This window comes from Crinia signifera, chromosome 5 (genome assembly GCF_055691185.1).
Source record: "Crinia signifera chromosome 5, ASM5569118v1, whole genome shotgun sequence".
NCBI classification, from domain to species: Eukaryota; Metazoa; Chordata; class Amphibia; order Anura; family Myobatrachidae; genus Crinia; species Crinia signifera.
Genome location: NC_139221.1, coordinates 295,241,428 through 295,259,057, shown reverse-complemented (window position 1 = coordinate 295,259,057; position 17,630 = coordinate 295,241,428). Strand labels below are relative to the sequence as shown.

The 17,630-nt window shown below is 44.2% G+C and overlaps 1 protein-coding gene across 3 annotated transcripts in view; it reads left to right on the top strand.

Moving 5' to 3' along the window:
- MALRD1 (MAM and LDL receptor class A domain containing 1) overlaps positions 1-17,630 on the top strand; it is a 442,313-nt gene that overhangs the window by 220,845 nt on the left and 203,838 nt on the right. For all 3 annotated transcript variants that reach the window (XM_083189314.1, XM_083189313.1, XM_083189315.1), the window contains 3 exons: positions 13,178-13,265; positions 15,445-15,621; positions 16,711-16,870. In XM_083189314.1, the coding sequence (XP_083045440.1) occupies positions 13,178-13,265; positions 15,445-15,621; positions 16,711-16,870 (425 nt within the window). The remainder of the gene's footprint in view (positions 1-13,177; positions 13,266-15,444; positions 15,622-16,710; positions 16,871-17,630) is intronic.

The following is a 17,630-nucleotide window of genomic DNA, read 5'->3' as shown; positions in this document are numbered from 1 at the left end:
GCAACACGCAGCGAGAAAGGAGTGTAAGTTCTGATGGAATGTACTTCAAATGATGTGAATGTGAGTGATGGAACCTGTGGTATAACTTTGTATGTGAAGGATTGGGATAGTAATATTCCAACCCCACCTCCTCTGCTGTCACCAGGCCTGGGTGTGTGTGAATTGGAGAGCACCGTGTGACAGGGCTGCAGGGGAGGCTGTGTCTGATTGTGAGAGCCATGTTTCTGTTATAGCCAGCAGGTTGAAGTTGTTTGAAATGAAGAGGTCGTTGATGGATGTTAATTTGTTGCCAACAGAGCGTGCATTCCATAATGCACATTTTAGTGATTTGGGGGATGAAGGGAGGCATTTGATGTTTATGAGGTTAGCTGGATTACTATGTTCCTGAGAGTTAGGTGCCTGCGAGCGGGGCAAGCAGCTGGGGCCTGGATTAAGTGAAATGTCACCAGCTAATAGAAGCAGTAGAGAGAGATAGGTGTAGCTGCAGGTGGTTTGTGAATGTTGTTTCTGGCGACAGTTTGTGGATGTTATTGTCAGTGTAGAGAGATATGTAAAAATCTCATGAGTGTTAATAAGAGGGGTGTGGATAATGGAGGCAGAAATGTGTATAGAGGGCTGAGCTTCAGGGAGAGAGAGAGAAGAGACTGATTTTGAGAGAAAACCATGGAGAGCGAAGCCGAGCAATAGTTTATAGTACATGGTGTATTTGAACAGTTCTATAGGCCAAGAGTTATATTAGACTTGCAATAGTTAATACCAGCTTACTGGTGTTGCTCAGATAGTAATTTATAAACCCTACATATATGTAAGTGCACGCTGATTAGCACAGCTGACCATAGATTGCATACAATGCTATGGCATGCAGTGAAGTAAATGTTTTCAGTTGTAGAGTTACCCTGTATTTTGTGAAGCAGACACCAGCCTAATATGGCTCCAATTAGCAAATTTGCAATGTCTAAATGTACAAACACAAGTATTGCAATATAGAAGCAGATTATGTTATTAGAATGGATGAATCACATACACAAACAGGCAGCATAGTGACAGTGTGAGTATATAGGAGTGCAGGTTAGGTACATACGTTCAATTTTAGAGGTTAAAGCAAAGGGTTGTTAAACTTTCTTAGGCTTGAAGATGTCATGGTGATGAGTTCATCTGTTTTCATCCTGTTCAAGTCCTGAATAAGTCCTGAATTTGTTGTATCATTACAGAACCCTTTTAAATAAACCAACAGCCCAGGCTACAACAGCCTAGTGAGGCTCCCTTATAAATGATGGATTCTGTCCATGTGAAGTCAATACAACTAATCAAATCCTGAACAATCCACCCCTCCCCAATTACAAGGCAGGCAATAAAACTCCAATATAAACAAACATTCAAATAGCAGATTGCCAGCACTTGAAGACAAATTAGTTTAAACTTATACAAGAGCTCTCAAATCTATAAATAATATTAGCACTGTCTTGGATTACCCAATCAAAATATTTGATTCCCTGTTAAGCTGCAGGAGCAGACAGGCCAGTATACCAATAGCGATATTTACCCAATCAAAATATTTGATTCCCTGTTAAGCTGCAGCTTAAGCTTATGGTACACGCCGATGGTTCATTTTTGTCTCGTTTTCAGTTTGTTAGTGTGTTTAGGAAGGGTCTGCGGTTGCTGGGCTTGAGAGAGGAGGAATACGCAGGGCACTCTTTTAGGATTGGGGCAGCGACAGAGGCGGCACGCTTGGGTTTTGGGGAGGACTTAATTAAGAAGATTGGGAGGTGGGATTCGGCTCGGTTCAAATCTTATGTGAGGTTGGAAAAGTTGTAATGGCTTTTGTGAGCTGCTGACCGGGAGTTTTTTCGTGTTTTTGTTTCTTCGTTGTTTAGGGCAGCCTTCGTGCCTCATCTGGATTATGGGACATTCGTATGTTTTTTGGGGCGCCATTCGAGCCGGAATGAAACCGAACGGACGACGGTTGGGGTTGGACGGTCGGGAATTTGAAGTCCGCTGGCTGGGAAAGCGTGGTATGGAGTGGGGTGTTGCCGGAGTTTCATCGCTTTGTTCGGCTGGATAGGCCTCCTGATATTTTAGTTTTGCATATAGTTTTGATTTGGGGGTTAGGCCTTTCCGTGAACTGATTCGCGACATTAAGTTTGATTTATTACGCCTTTGGGCGTTATTTCCAGATGTGATTACTGTCTGGTCTGATATAGTGCCCCGGCAATTTTGGAGGGATGCGCGTTCATTGGAAAGGATCAATAAAGCTAGGATAAAGGTTAACAGAGCTGTTGGAAAATTTGTGGCTAGGAATGGTGGAGTTATGGTGCGTCATTTGGAGCTGGAATCTGGTACTGGCGCATTTTGGAGGGGAGATGGGGTCCACCTGAACGCGGTGGGCATGGCTCTATGGTCTCTGGCGATACAAGACGGGGTAGAAGTTGCTGTGGCTTTGTGGCGGGTACGCAGGGGGTTAGGGGGTTAACCCCATGCATTGTGGCGGAGGGGATCCTCGAGGTTGGTGGTCAAGGAGGCTTGGCTTTGTGGAGGGGAGGGCCCCATGGCGGGGGCTGGACTCCTCGGGGTGAGGCTATATATATATATAGATAATGAGCACTGGGTCTTTGCAGATCGGTGCCCTCGAGCCAGTGTCATCGGCTGGGGTTAAAAACGTGAGGGAGAGTGCTCGGATATGTATGCTGGTTTTAGGGTTTTGGGCCTCGAGGATCACCTTTGTCGGGTAATGTGGGGATTATTGTTGTAAAAAACTGTTATTGTTTAATAAAGATGGCTGCTGTGGCCAATTTCATCCAACATGAAGGAGTGGAGTGTTATTTGAAGGGAAGGGCATGGGGGAGAATGGTCACAGCGAGTTGACAATACCCTGTCATGTATGGGGCCGGACTGAGGCGGAGCCTAGGGGGAGGCCCTCTTGACAGGGGGTGGAAGGAGCTTAGGAATAATTGGGTAATAGGGGTTGGGGGGTATCTGGGTGATGACAAGGTGGGGGCGGGGCTTAACAGGGTGGTGAGGTGGTATATATTGAGGGGGTCACGTAGCCCTGGGCAGACATTTTGTCTGGGATCAAAAGCTCCCACCCACCCTCCCTATAGTTTAAGGTTAGCAGGGCTGTATGTTAGATAAGGTTAGTCATTAGGATAGGTTTTAATTTCTGTCACGGTGGCCAGGGCGGAGGGGATCCTCGAGGTTGGTGGTCAAGGAGGCTTGGCTTTGTAGAGGGGAGGGCCCCATGGCGGGGGCTGGACTCCTCGGGGTGAGGCTATATATATATAGATAATGAGCACTGGGTCTTTGCAGATCGGTGCCCTCGAGCCAGTGTCATCGGCTGGGGGTAAAAGCGTGAGGGAGAGTGCTCGGATATGTATGCTGGTTTTAGGGTTTTGGGCCTCGAGGATCACCTTTGTCGGGTAATGTGGGGATTATTGTTGTAAAAAACTGTTATTGTTTAATAAAGATGGCTGCTGTGGCCAATTTCATCCAACATGAAGGAGTGGAGTGTTATTTGAAGGGAAGGGGATGGGGGAGAATGGTCACAGCGAGTTGACAATACCCTGTCATGCATTTGAGGTGTCAGGCAACTTCAATTCCACATTGCACACCTGGCTGCTCCACATCACACACCTGGCTGCTCCACATCACACACCTGGCTGTTCCACATCAACCCCAGGACTTCGCGTCTGGCTGCCTCAGGTCATTTTTACACACAGCTGTACACACAACATATTTTAGGGGAACTCTGTTCCTGCACATAAATTCTTACAGAAACTCAATTTCAAGCAAATCCCTTTTTCCATAGAACCAAATTACAATTGTGTTTATCCAGAATGGCCCGGAAGCTTGGCTTGAATACCATGTCATGCTGTAACAATACTACCCCATCCATTTTATTTCACTGGTTTTGTACTGGCAATTAATCGTGCTATTCATCTGAAAGAAGGTACTCCACATCTGTGGGTATTTCCCATCTGATCCCCCTTTCTCTGATTGTCTTTCCTCTAACGGGATAAACTTTCATAGATGGATCTTGAAAAACTACTGACACATATAAAGGGTTCTATTTTAGATGATGGGATTCAGGTAGTGTGATGTTACAGTAGTGTTGGAACGTCTGCACCAGTATCCGATGTCATCCCTAAAGCATGTCATTTACTTTGCAGCCCCTTTGGGTGCATTTTAAATTATGTTATTTATTGGCAACCACATGTATGACATCAGAGCACAATACATAGCGGGCATTGAAGCTGTTTATCTTGAGAAGGCGTTGCTTATGGCCGGCATTGGGAACCAATGAAGCCTTGCCGTGTTAGTTTGCAGCATTAGTTTGCCGGGAAAAGAACAGAAAGGACACTGCCACGGATCGGGATGATAAATAACTGTGATATACACAACATGTAGCGATGAAAAATGAAAGATTACAGTTTCGTACGTTAGATGTAGGACTTGGTCAATCAATCTGTACCTACTACTAATTATAAGTTATCCCGTCATACTCATTTATGAGCCTTGTTTGTAACATAACCTAAAACATTTATTCAGCCTTCACTATTGATTTTGGAAGACATTTGGCATCCTTTGTTTGAAATAATATTTTGTATACAATGTAATATACTCTGTGATATTCATCCTTTTTTTTGAGTTTTGTGTTAATTCTTGGCACTTATTTACTTCAAGAAAAAGTAATATACTACTGTATGTGGGTCATAAGTAACAGTGGAAATGAAAGGTCCCATAAACACAGTAAGCTATATATAGCACCACCGTTCTTAGCAAGTCCGCAAGACTTATACTTGCCCTTGATAAATACAGTAAGAGATTGAGGGGCAGATTTATTAAGCTTGGAGTAGAGATAAACTGGAGATAAAGCGGAGAAAAGGTAAAAGGAGATAAAGCACAGCCAATCAGCTGTGTTTGAAAAAGACAGTTGGGAGCTGATTGGCTGGTGCTTTATCTCCTTTTACCTTTTCTCCGCTTTATCTCCAGTTTATCTCTTCTCCAAGCTTAATAAATCTGCCCCTAAATGTAAGGCTATTAAAGAGCTATAGCCAGTCTCAGCAATGTACCAAGGTGGCTGGTGATGTAATATAGATGTATTCCTTACTTTTGATGTCCACTGCAAGCAGGGTGTGGTATACACCATTGGGATTCAGATGGTCATTAGTCCGATGCAGGAATCCCGACTTGTGAGACTCCGACAGCGGGACAAGCACAAAGAAGCACCTTGCGTGCTCGGTGGCTCACTGCACTCACCACATGTACTGTTTTGTTTTCATCTCCCTATATAGGGGTCGTGGACCCCCATGAGGGAGAATAGCCCCTGGAAATCGTGATCCCGACAGTCTGCCTTTAAACAGTCGGGAATCCGATGTCGGTCTATTTGACCATCAGAATACCAACTGACGGAAGGTCATCTGGTACCCCTGCAAACACAGGCAAACGGAATTTGGATTAAAGCTGAGCTACCAGGACAGTCTTAACAGCATTGTGGGCAGGGGCGGATTTAGGAGTGAGGGCGCCCGTAGGCACAACAATAATGGCCGCCCCCTACCTAATTGTATTATTTTTATTGATTATTTATAAGCCCTCATTTGATAGAATAGAATAAGTAAGTAGGACAGATTACAGGGACAGTATCTGCATGCCCTATCCATGTACACGCCATACACAATGGAATATGGAACAGTACAGGGGATATTGTGCAGTTACTGGCTGGCTGACAGACCCAACAGAAGCATCCAAGTGCCGCCCCTAAACATGTGCCGCCCCTAGGCACATGCCTCACGTGCCTAATGGGAAATTCGGCACTGATTGTGGGCCCTAGGCAAAGTAATGCACTGGGGCCCCTACTTAAGAAAACTTCCTGTGGTGTCTCTACACTTGCTATCAGCCATCCAGCAATTAGCATTAGCTTACAGCCAGTAACTGTTTGGCTGCAGGCCGGTAGAGAATGTTTCCTGGCAGCTCTAGCTGGACAGCAATCTCTACTAGCCTCACAAGAAACTCCATAGGCCCCTGCTTGAAGGCCCCTAGAATTGTTAAGACAGCTGCCCAGTAAGCCCATATGTTAAGATGGCCCTATGCACTACCGTACAGTAGCTAAAGTCACTGACCTTGTCTAAGCTCTGTGGCATATTCCGTTCAGACACTTTTGGGAGGATTGGTATTCTGGGCTCCTTCAAGAAACCTGAGCCAGGGTAATTCATACTTCCCCCACCCCTTCCTCCGTGACCCACTGATTGTGGCTACATTACAATAGGCTTTATTTTAACTATGCTAACTTAAGGGCCCTACACACGGGCTACTTCTCTCAGCACACAGCGCTGCAGCGTGCTGTGTGCTGTGCGAGGTGTCAGAGTCAGTGTTCTCTGTTGAGAAAACTGGCCCTGACCGATTAATAACCTGTGAGCAGGTTATAAATCTCTGCCGGATTCAGACCGGGGAGCCGCATATTTAAATTGCTGTGTTGTCTACACACACACAGCGATTTACATACGCTTTCAGGGATTCAGGCATTTCCTAAACAATTTAGTAAAATCGCTTAGAAAATGCCTGAATGTCACCCCGTATGTGGGGGATGGATTAGGATACCATGGAGCCCTAAGCAAAATACCAGTTTTGTGTATCTCATCTCCTAATCCACCTACTATTTACTTAGCCTATATATTTAAGTAAAGAGTAAAATAAAAAAATTTAATTTGTTAAATAAAAATAAATATTGAGCAAGCATATTAAGCATTTATGTGCAGGTTATTGGACATTACAATGTATAAGCCTATTGAATATTTATTTGTGTGCCTTTTAGATAATTTATGAAATAAATATTTTTATTTAACAAATGACTAGCGCATCTTTTGAATTATCTGTTGTTTACATTTTGTCTCATTCTGAGCAGTAGAATACACGCCAGAGTCCGCTAAAGTGGGGAACTTATTTTTCGCTAACCCTGTATTTAAAAATGAAATCTAGTACAGCAACCAGAGTTTATTTCTTTCTCTATTTTTTTATTTCTCTCTTGTTTTCTTTCTTGTGTTCTATCTTATCTACTTGCTTGTTTTCTTTCTTGTTATTTTTATTTATTTTGTTCTTTCTTTTGTTCTTGTTTATTTTGTTTCTTGCGTTCGCTATTGTTTTGTTATTTCTGGTTTTGTTCTTTTTTTAACGCTTTCTTTCTTTCTTGCCTGTCTTTCGGTCTGCCTGTCTTTCTTTCTTGCCCATTTAACATTGATCGCATTTAATGTGCAATATCTGTTTCTATTACTTTTTTCTTTTTCTTTCCTTTTTTCATTATCTTTTGCTTTCTTTGTTTCTTTCTAGCTTTTCATTTTCTTTTTTCTTTCAATTTCTTTTTGTGACTTTCACTTTCTTGTTTGTTTCTTTTTCGTTCCTTTCTCTCTCTTTTTATTTATTCCTTTATTTTACTTTATTTCTTTTGCATTTTGTTTCTTTTTTTTCCTCTTCTCTATTCTTCTTTCTTTTGTTTTTTACTTTCGTATTTTCTTTGTTTATGTCCTTTACTTTCTTTTTCTTTACTTATTTTTTATTTATTTTTCTTTCTTATGTTTGCCAATGTTAAATGGGGTCCCATTTAACAATGCCACTAATGTGGCGCTCAAATAACATTGCACAATGCAATCACATTGGGTAAATGTATCACCCGACACTCGCAGGGACAAAGGCTCTCAAAGGAACTTATCCCTGCAATGTGCTGTGAGGCCACTGAGGCTTCTGCGTATATGCGGTCTTTGTGACCACACTGCACAGGAGCTATTCTAGTGGAGGGATCCTTGTGAACCCTGTCAAACTACATCCCACCATCTGTAGCCCGAAGGCTACAGTGGGTTACCACAATCTGTATATTACAGTAGCAGTCGGGGCCAATATAGGGAATACTTCTCATTCCTGATATTGGTAAAACAGGCAGCATCGCATTCCTTATAGAAACCTATGGGGATGAGGTTTCCAGGGCAACGGAGGCATCGCAGCAGGTATCTGAGATTCCTGCTTCAAACCCCTTCTTATATTTGAGGGATACTTAATATTTGCTGCTTGCCCCTGAAAACTGTTGTTTTCATGATCATAGCCATAAAAATGGGGCCTGATTCAGACCTGTTTGCTAGGCTGCGTATACTCCTAGCTTGGCAATCAGGAAAAAGCCGCCCGCCACCTGGAGTCCGCTCACTAGCATGTGACTGTATATTTTTCCAATACACATCTACTCACATGCGTCCGAACGGAAGAGAAATCATTCGACTGTAGCTCACCATCAAATTATTTATTTTCCTTTCGCTAATAAAAGTCAGACTTTCTTTTGCACGGAGATGACTGAATTTGGGCAGGCGCTGAAGTCAGCCTTCTGCCCCAAGCGGGCATTCCTGCGTTCACATGAGAACGTCCATCATTTTTATGGAGAGGTTCATAAAATGCTGGATGTTCCCTGCCCGCCCCCAGCCCTCACATCTTCGAGCGAATGGCCCGGCGAGTGTAAAACTTGCCAAAGCTGTTTGCTCCTTTGGTTTGCGTATACGCATATTCGCGCATGCGCAAACCTGACCATCGGGGAAGGGACCGAATTCAGGACTGCCATGCTATGGAATTCTATACTTATGTATCCCTCCTATTATCCCTGTAGATTGTAAGCTTGCCAGCAGGGCCCTCCTACCTCTATGTCGGTTTGTATCTACCCAATTTGTTTTATCACTGTTGTTTCCAATTGTAAAGTGCAACTGAATATGCTGCGCTATATAAGAAACTGTAAATAAATAATAAATAAGTAAATAATATGTCTGGTGCCATGGGGTGGACTGCCCTGCTTGGTGCCACAGTGTATGGACTTCCCTGCCTGGTGCTGTGGTGTGTAGACCTCCCTGCCTGGTGTCCCATGGGGGGATCACCCTGCCTTGAGGCATAGGGTGGACTGAACTGCCTGGTGGTGTGGGGTGGACCGTCCTGCCTGATGGCGTAGGTAGAATGGCCCTGCCAGGTGCCGTGGGGGGGACCACACTGCCTTGTGCCGTGGGGTAGACCACCCTGCCTGGTGCTGTGGGGTACACTGCCCTGACTGGTGCCATTGGGTGTACTGCACTGCCTTGTGCCATGGGGTGGACCTCCCTGCCTAGTGCTGCAGTGTTTAGACCTCCCTAACTAGTGCCATGGGGTGGATGGCTCTGCCTATTGCAGTGGGGTGGACTGCCCTGCCTGATGCCATGGGGTGGACCACCCTGCCTGGTGCCATGGGGTGGACTGCCTGCCTGGTGCCATGGAGTGGACTACCCTGCTTGGTGCCGTGGGGTGGACAGCCCTGCTTGATGCGGTGGGGTGGACCACCCTGCCTGTTGCCATGGGGTGGACCATCCTGCTTGGTGCCGTGTTGTGGACCGCCTTCCCTGGTGCCATGGGGTGGACCGCCCTGCCTGGTGCCGTCAGGGTAGACTTTCTGCCTGGTGCCGTAAGGTGGACCACCTTCCATGGTGCCATTGGCTGTACAGACAGCTCCGTATATTGGATATATAATTTCGCACTACCTGTACATCTGTAGATCTAACCCCCTTATAGTTACAATCATGAGATATCGCTGCTTTGTCTTTAAGTGAAGAGCATGCTTAATTGCTAGCACGCTTTACTGAGTAAAATCCATACATTTCCATCTTGACAGGAGAGTGAGTTCTCGAAAATCTCAGTGATTAGAGAGACAGATCGAACAGAACATTAGACCACCTGCCGAACTATGAGCACTTCTCAAATATAAAGAAATGTATTTCTATTTGTCCTAATTCAAGTTATAAATGAGATGTGAAATTATCTTCACGCTAACTGCACTCCCTAGGGCCGGCTCCGCATTGACATGCAAGTTCTGTTGGAAGTGGCAATTCATTGAATGATGGTCAAAACAATTCTACCTTTGAAATCCAATTACAAAGATTTACTGAAAGGGTAAAAAAAGTAGATGGGAAATTGACCCGGCTGCTAAATTCGCAGACAGACTCAGTGTAGCAGAACTGCCAGGCCAGCCATGTGAGGCTTCTTGTGTAAGGTTTTTCTCCTGTATTAAGGCAAAGTAAATTTTGGCATCGTGTTCTCAGAACACTATCGTGCGCGCTTCAGGCAATTGTCTGGTATTAAAAGATAAAAAAGTATTTCATTTATTTAACTACCGGGATCACAAAGTATTCCAGTTTGCATTATTTACTATGTAGTCTTATTATTCCAATATTACAGTAATGAAATATTAAAATGTTGGCTGTAGTGGGATTAAGGAACAGCAGGTGCAGCCCTGACAGATAATGTAGAGGAAAAGAGGACACTCTGTGTATTTGCATCAGAATAAATAATACATCAATAGGAAAAAGGAATATAATATCGCTTTAATATTGCGATAATAAACATATATGGAATTGGATATCACTTTAATATTGCTATAATAAACATATACATAGCAGTCTGAAATGTATTGTAAATATGAACTGAAAGGAGTTTACAACCTTCAGATAACTTTAATGTATATGTGTCTGCGTTCTGCAGCTTACTGTACTGCCTGCAGAAAACATGGATTTATCTATTTGGCTTCTGCGCTCTTCAGCCATGTGATCATCCTTATTAGTATTGTTTCCATTGCGGGGCAGTACGGATGGTGTAATGGTTAGCATTACTGCCTCACAGCGCTGAGGTCATGGGTTTGATTCCCACCATGGCCCTAACTGTGCAGAGCTTGTATATTCTCCCCGTGCTCGCATGGGTTTCCTCTGGGTACTCCAGTTTCCTCCCACAGTCCAAAAATATACTGTTAGGTCAATTGGCTTCCATCAAATTAACCCTAGAATGTCTGTGTGGAATATAGATTGTAAGACACACCTATTCTTGTGTTCTCCACTTTGATGCCATTGTATGCAGAGCATAGTTGCCTACCTTCCTGCATTCTGCAGGAGACTTCCTGAAATACTGTAGCAGCAATCTCCCTCTCTCCCTGATTAGTCTAGCAATCTCCCTCATGTCACCTAGCCCACATTACACTGTTACATTTTTGGGGAAAAAAGGAATGAGAGATAGATACATTTACATTGAATCATCAGCGCTGTTTCCCAGCACATTACCCAGCATAGTACAGCTTACTAACTGCTTTGGGGCTCATCTACATTTGGATATAAGTGATTTTAAAAGATTCCTCTCAAATATAGCACTACACACCCACGCTTCTAGGTGCCACGTTCACAATCTCTTTTCACAATCTATCCATATATGGAACTAGACACGCCCTTTGGGTGGAGCATGACACGCCTTCTGAATGGGGCGCTGTGCAAAATTCTACTACCAACTATATTATCCCTGAAACTAGTTTTCAAAATTAGGCAAGTATGATGCAGAGGATGTAATGATTAGCGTTCCTGCCTCACAGCACTGAGGTCATGGAATTGACTCTCACCATGGCTCTGTGTGCAGTTTGTATGTTCTCCCATTGCTTTTGTGGGTTTCCTCCAGTTATCCTGGTTTCCTCCCACAATCCAAATATATGTATACTGGTAGTTTAATTGGCTTCCAGATAAAATTATACAATAATCCTACAGGTAGATAATAGATAAAATCTGATTGGGGGCCCATGGCAACATCCCATCTTCAATAGAACTCCCATCTTAGTATATTTGGTTGCCCATAGCAACAGCCCATCCAGAACTCCCATCTTAGTAGAATTCCCTCTTTATGTCATATGGGTTTTGCTGAGCAGCGATGATACGGACACAGGATATGAGATGAGGGCCTTTGGTAAACTATTTTAAATAGGGGGGGGGGGGGGGGCTTTTAGCCCTCTTGGAATTGTTTCTGAGGTCCGCCCACCCGCCCAAAACCTGTTTTTTTTTTCTTGATTGTCACTGCTTTTCGTGTGTGTGGGTGCAGCAGGGTGGGAGAACGCTGCATTTTCATGGCTTCTAGGGTGTATGCTTTGTCCTGCATTGCTTTTGCAGTTAAAGTCCAGACTGGCCCATGAGGGTTAGGTGAGCCTCTGCGATGATAGATACATCACTAGGGGGGGGGGGGGGGTCACAGTCATGACTCGTCTCCCAGAGCTGAGCTCAGGTTGTAAGCTGCAGCGGAAATGCAGCGTCTCCTGGACGCCTTTTCCTCGTTAAGTCAATTAATAATGTGAGTGAAAAGCTGTGACTTTTTAGTCAAGCTGTACTGTCTCCGTGTTCTATATTTGTTATATAAGGGTTTAAAATAAGAAGCTTATGTTTATGGTTAATATGTTATTGGTAAGTAGACTTTGAGGTGTTTTAGTTATACAGATGGAGCCATCCTCAGCTAGCCTTCTCTGGATAGCCATGATGAGCCATGGCTCACCAAGGCCTATTGTTCTCAGCTGCAATACAATACATAGAACAATACAGTAGGTGATTAGCATAGGAAAAAGTCCGACAGCTCTGGCTCGCTTAATCCTATTAAAAGGCTAGATGGGGTTCTGAGGGTTCAAGGTTTGAACGGTTTTAATAGGAATAAACTTATGGATCTCTTAATGAACTTTAAAAACTAGTTTTGTTCTACTAACCCTGAAACCTGTGGATTATGCAGTTTGCGTTGAATCTGAGAGACTTTGCAAATATATTTTGCATTCTGAGGCCTGGGCAGTAAAGTAAGCTCTTTTATCACTATTTTTATTGGCATCCTAAAATGAGGAATGAAATATCTCTGTAACCTTTTACTGACAGCGATAGTAGCTGCTTTGGCACAAGGGAAGGCTGCGGCTACTGTAGTACATGTATCTGATTCTGGCCCTGTAAAGTAGCTTAGTATACAGTATACTGTAAGAGAGTAACCATAGGAGGTTTTAAAGATAAAGACACAGCTATAGCCTGAAGTGTGAAACCAGCCGCTGCTTCGGCTGCAACGTGGTCCATGCGTTTCCATGGTAACATTTCAATAGCGCTGGAGGTGAGCAAAACATTTTATAATAGCAACAACAGAGGGGCGTAAGAAAGCCTCTTCTTGGGGTACCGAGCCTCCTTTTGTTTCCAGAATTGATAAACTTCTTTCAGAAGAAGCTAACTTCTTATATGATCATGGTATCGTGACCTACTGGTTGGGGATCAATACCTGTAGAAATTCTCATCAGAACTTTGCTACAATATTGTTATTGCTGTAATATTATCACTGGAAGGGTATTGACATATTGTTTTTCATCTTTCAGCTATTAATCACCGGTATGGTAGGCGATGGATTTACTGGAGACATTGCAATCGATGACATGTCCTTCTACAACTGTACATTGTATAGCGGTAAGTTGTGTGCTTTCATTTTTGTGTGTGTGTGTTTATTTTACTTTTTATTGATTTTTGGAAAACGCATATAATATATATATATATATATATAGATTTCCAATGTTCAGTGAAGAGCAAAAAACGGCACTCAGGAGACTGATTTCATGCAGACAAAAACGATGTATTAAAGTGTACAGGGGAACGTTTCGGGGAGTGACCCCCTTCTTCAGCCCCAACCTACAGCACTGGAAAATACATAATACAAACAATTTATACTCACCTGGCTGCAGGACACCCCAGGACGCGCCAACAGCGTGTAACCAGCCGGCGGAAGTGAATCACTGACGACTTCCGGTACGCGATGCGCAGCCTTAGTTGCTAGGCAACATCTGGCTTGCGCTTCACATCACAGGAAGTGCAGCGTTCCACCTTCACTGCCGGGAGGAACATGACTGAAGCGCCTTCACTTAGAGCGCCCGCAGCCAGGAGTACAACAATATAAAAACACAGGCTAATCTGACGCATACCAATCTGGCTCCAGAGTGTCAGCAGCGCGCGGCTGGGACCGTTTTTTGCTCTTCACTGAACATTGGAAATCTCTGTATTATTTCGTTCTGGCACCTGGAGCATGCTGCACCATTAACCCAGCGAGTGCCGGCAGTTCTTGGATTTGTATATATATATATATATATATAGATAGATAGCAGTATATAGGCACTTAGTGAATTGGAAACAGAACAATGACTCAGAGCCCTGACTGCAACATAACCAATGGAATATCATAGATATGTTGCAGTAATCCTAATTATTCCCAGGTAAAACTCATATGAGGATGACTCTTATGGCCCATACACACTGGGTGACTTTGAGCTAAAAGCCGCTCAAAACAATAAGTTTGAGCGGCTTTCAGCTCAAAGCCGCCCAGTGTGTATGCCTTGGCGATAAGCGGTGAGTGCTGCTGCGCGCTCCCGCATCATCGCTGGGAAAGCCGCTCATCTGCTGGTAATACCAGCAGATGAGCGGCTTTGAGGACGGCTTTGCATAGCTCTGCGCCGTCCTTTCCCCGCTGATGGCGCCGGGCAGGGGGAAAGTGGCTCAGTGTGTATGCACTGAGCGGCTTTCTCCCCCAGCGATGATAGCGATTATCGCTGTCCATACACGCGGGGCAAAGTCGCCCAGTGTGTATGGACCATTAATGTTCACTGGTAAAGCAATGAGGTAATTTGCAGCACACTGGTAAAATACGTTCTGTTCAGTTGTCGCATCATTGCACCTGCATTTTCTGGCTGCTCCTGATTTTGTGGCTTACTGTAAATACAGGCCTTTACAACAATCAAACTTGGTAAATTGGCGTACAGAGGGGCCGATTCAGGTGTTCGCGCAGGTTCGAATTTGTCCCTGCCCCAGATTTTGGTCTGCGCATGCGCATTGTCGCCAATGAGCATGTGCAGGCCCTGGCTACGAGTGCAGGCCCTAGCCAAATCTTGCCTAGGGCATCAAATTGATTAGGGCCGGCTCTGTTCCTATGTAGAGTGGCCGGCCACACCTCCCTACATTGGCCACGCCCCCTCCCTTTTACCTGGGCCCAACATAGCTGTCGACACCCCTGCTAATGCATCCAATGAGTGAAGACCAGTGATTTTAGGTGTACAGTCTGCTCTGCATAGAGAGAAATACAACGAGAACATCTTCTAAGGAGACAGGGCAATGATGACAGCTATGGCAAGGCAAAACATTGCAGCTTACCTAAGCCTAGAACGCTGCACATACTTAGATTTTTTTTTTATTTCACTTGAACTAATTAGCTAATGGGAACATGAGTGCAAATAAATTACAGGAAGAGGCAACTAACCATAGGAACTAAATCCCTTCTTCAGACTGAAGTGTGAGAAGTAATAAGTTCAAGCAGACAAATATTATCGATCGCCCAGCAGCCAAGTGCTTTTGTCTGACAGTGCTGGCATCTGACCTTTCATCACATAACTAATAGCTGGTATTTTGTTACACACCACCAGCATGGTTACATGGTTAATGCAAGAGCCAGACATGCCCGGATGCACATGGACATACTGTATATTGGGTCATACAAGTCATGACCTTTCCCCATAACGGCAACAAATTGCCCAGTGTTTCCCTTACTATGATCTTTTCATTTGATGCAGTAAATCATACAGAACATGAATACCTTTGTCTTTAGGTACCTTACCCACCTGGTTACCAATTCCAGTGCAGACGTCTACTGTGGCCACACTTCCCGCCCATAACTGCACAGCGGACGAGCATGTCTGCAGGACGAGCGGGCAATGTATACCAACCACAGCGTTGTGCGACTTCAGAGAGGATTGTGTCGATGGCTCGGATGAAGCCCACTGTGGTGAGTAAAGTAGCACTCATATAAATGCACGTCTGCTGTACAGATGTCCTCAGGCTATAGGGGAATCTGTATGTTTCCCTGTCTGATGCAAGGGCCACTATTTCCAGGCTGTGGGCGTGATTCAGCTTTCTTGGCAAAGCAAAAAAGCACACAAATGAGCAAAACCATGTAGCACTGCAGGTGGGCCAGATGTACAATGTGCAGAGAGATATAGATTTGGGTGGGGTTGTGTTCAAACAAATCTAAATTGCAGTTAAAAATAAAGCTGATACATTTACTTGCTCCCCTTGCTAAGCAACATGCGGCCAAATGTAATAGCCTCCGAACTCGAGGTTTTTTTTAAAGGGGCAATATATTACAAGGCATGGTTTTGCCTTGTAAATGATTGCCCTTTTATAAAACCTCCACGTTCGGTCAGCATTCCGCACAGCCACCAAACTTAGACATCGGGCCGCTAGTTTGTTCCCGACACTAAGGGGGAAAGTTACACATCACTCTGCCCAGGTCACAGTTTGTAAGCTAGCCCCCAATCAAACCACATCCTGCACCCTGTTACCCCCCACCCAGGTAAGAGCTTGCACAGTCAGCCATCCCACAGGCCCAGTGACTGCTTACACTCAGTTCCACAAACCCCCATTTCCATCTCCCACCTCCCACCCCCCACGCCGTGGACCAAGTGACAGGTTGGGCCTCTCGCAGCTTGTGATCTTGATACATTTGAGTGGTCTCTTACTCCCCACCAGCTTTCACCTTCACAAGGCCGGTTGCAATGGGGGCCTTCTTGGGATTGAGGTGCATTTTGATTGGGTGCAGGGGAAGCTGCAGGCCCTAGAAATACCTTGGGCCCCATAGAAGCTGCATACCCTGCACCCACGGTAATTACGCCACTGATTACGGTTTACATTATTAAGCATAAAATTCCATTAGTAATATACAGGTATGTTTTTTTTTTCTTTCTTTCTTTAAGCTTATTATGATGGCCCAGGGTTTTATTTGATCCTTCACTAAGCTCAACTGTACAATAAGTTCAAGAGTGCCATGTAGAACTACAGTATAACATCCAATTAACAGACTCACTCAACTTCTTAGTTCCAGAACACTGTAGCTTTGAAAACAACAGCATGTGTCGGTGGATTCAGCCAGGTGGATCTATTTTGTATCGAGACACGACCTTCCAGTGGGAAGTTGGTCAAGGACTCACCATCCATCCTGGAGAAGAGACTCACAGGCCACTGAAAGACCATACCTTGTAAGTGTTTATTGTTAGAGACACTCATAGGATCCAAACACGCTCATTGTGTCCTCATACTGTACATCCAGCTTCCCTGCTACCCCTCCCCCCATCATTAATTCCCTCCGCCGGCATCGGAAACTGTGTATGGGCCATAAGCAATAAAATGGGTAGAGACAAAGTAGCAATCAGCTCTTAGCTGCCAAGTTACAGGCGGTGTTTCTACTTTATCATAAACCCTGAAGTTTTATAGTCTGACAAAATCTAAATCCTGAAATGCTTTAAGGTGCAGAAGCACCAACGGAAATTGTTGGAAAGAAAAAAGGTACCAACAGTATCCTTGGGCGCTGATCTTAAGTGTGTCTCTCAGTCGGTTAGATACCCAAAACACAAAAAAACATAACCACAATAGTGTATTACCAAATGGAGTATACAGTACAATGTTATGAAACCAAATTTTAACTAGAGTTAAGGGGACTCGTACCCTAAAATTTGGTCTACTGTTTAGGCAGACCAAATAGGCTTGGGGGGGAGCGGTTCTGTACCGTCTGGTCCCGGATATCCAATTCCAATGTCACATAGGAGGAAAAAGAACTGATATGGTGTAATATCGTTTTGATACTTTAACATAAATGTGCATTTAAATGAACAAACAGACTCGTACCATATTCCTAGGTCTACTGTTTTAAGGCAGACCTTAAGTGCTTTGGGGGGAGCGGTTTCACACCGTCAGATCTCCTGAATCCTCCACAACTAGCAAATAACTTCACTGTGGCGA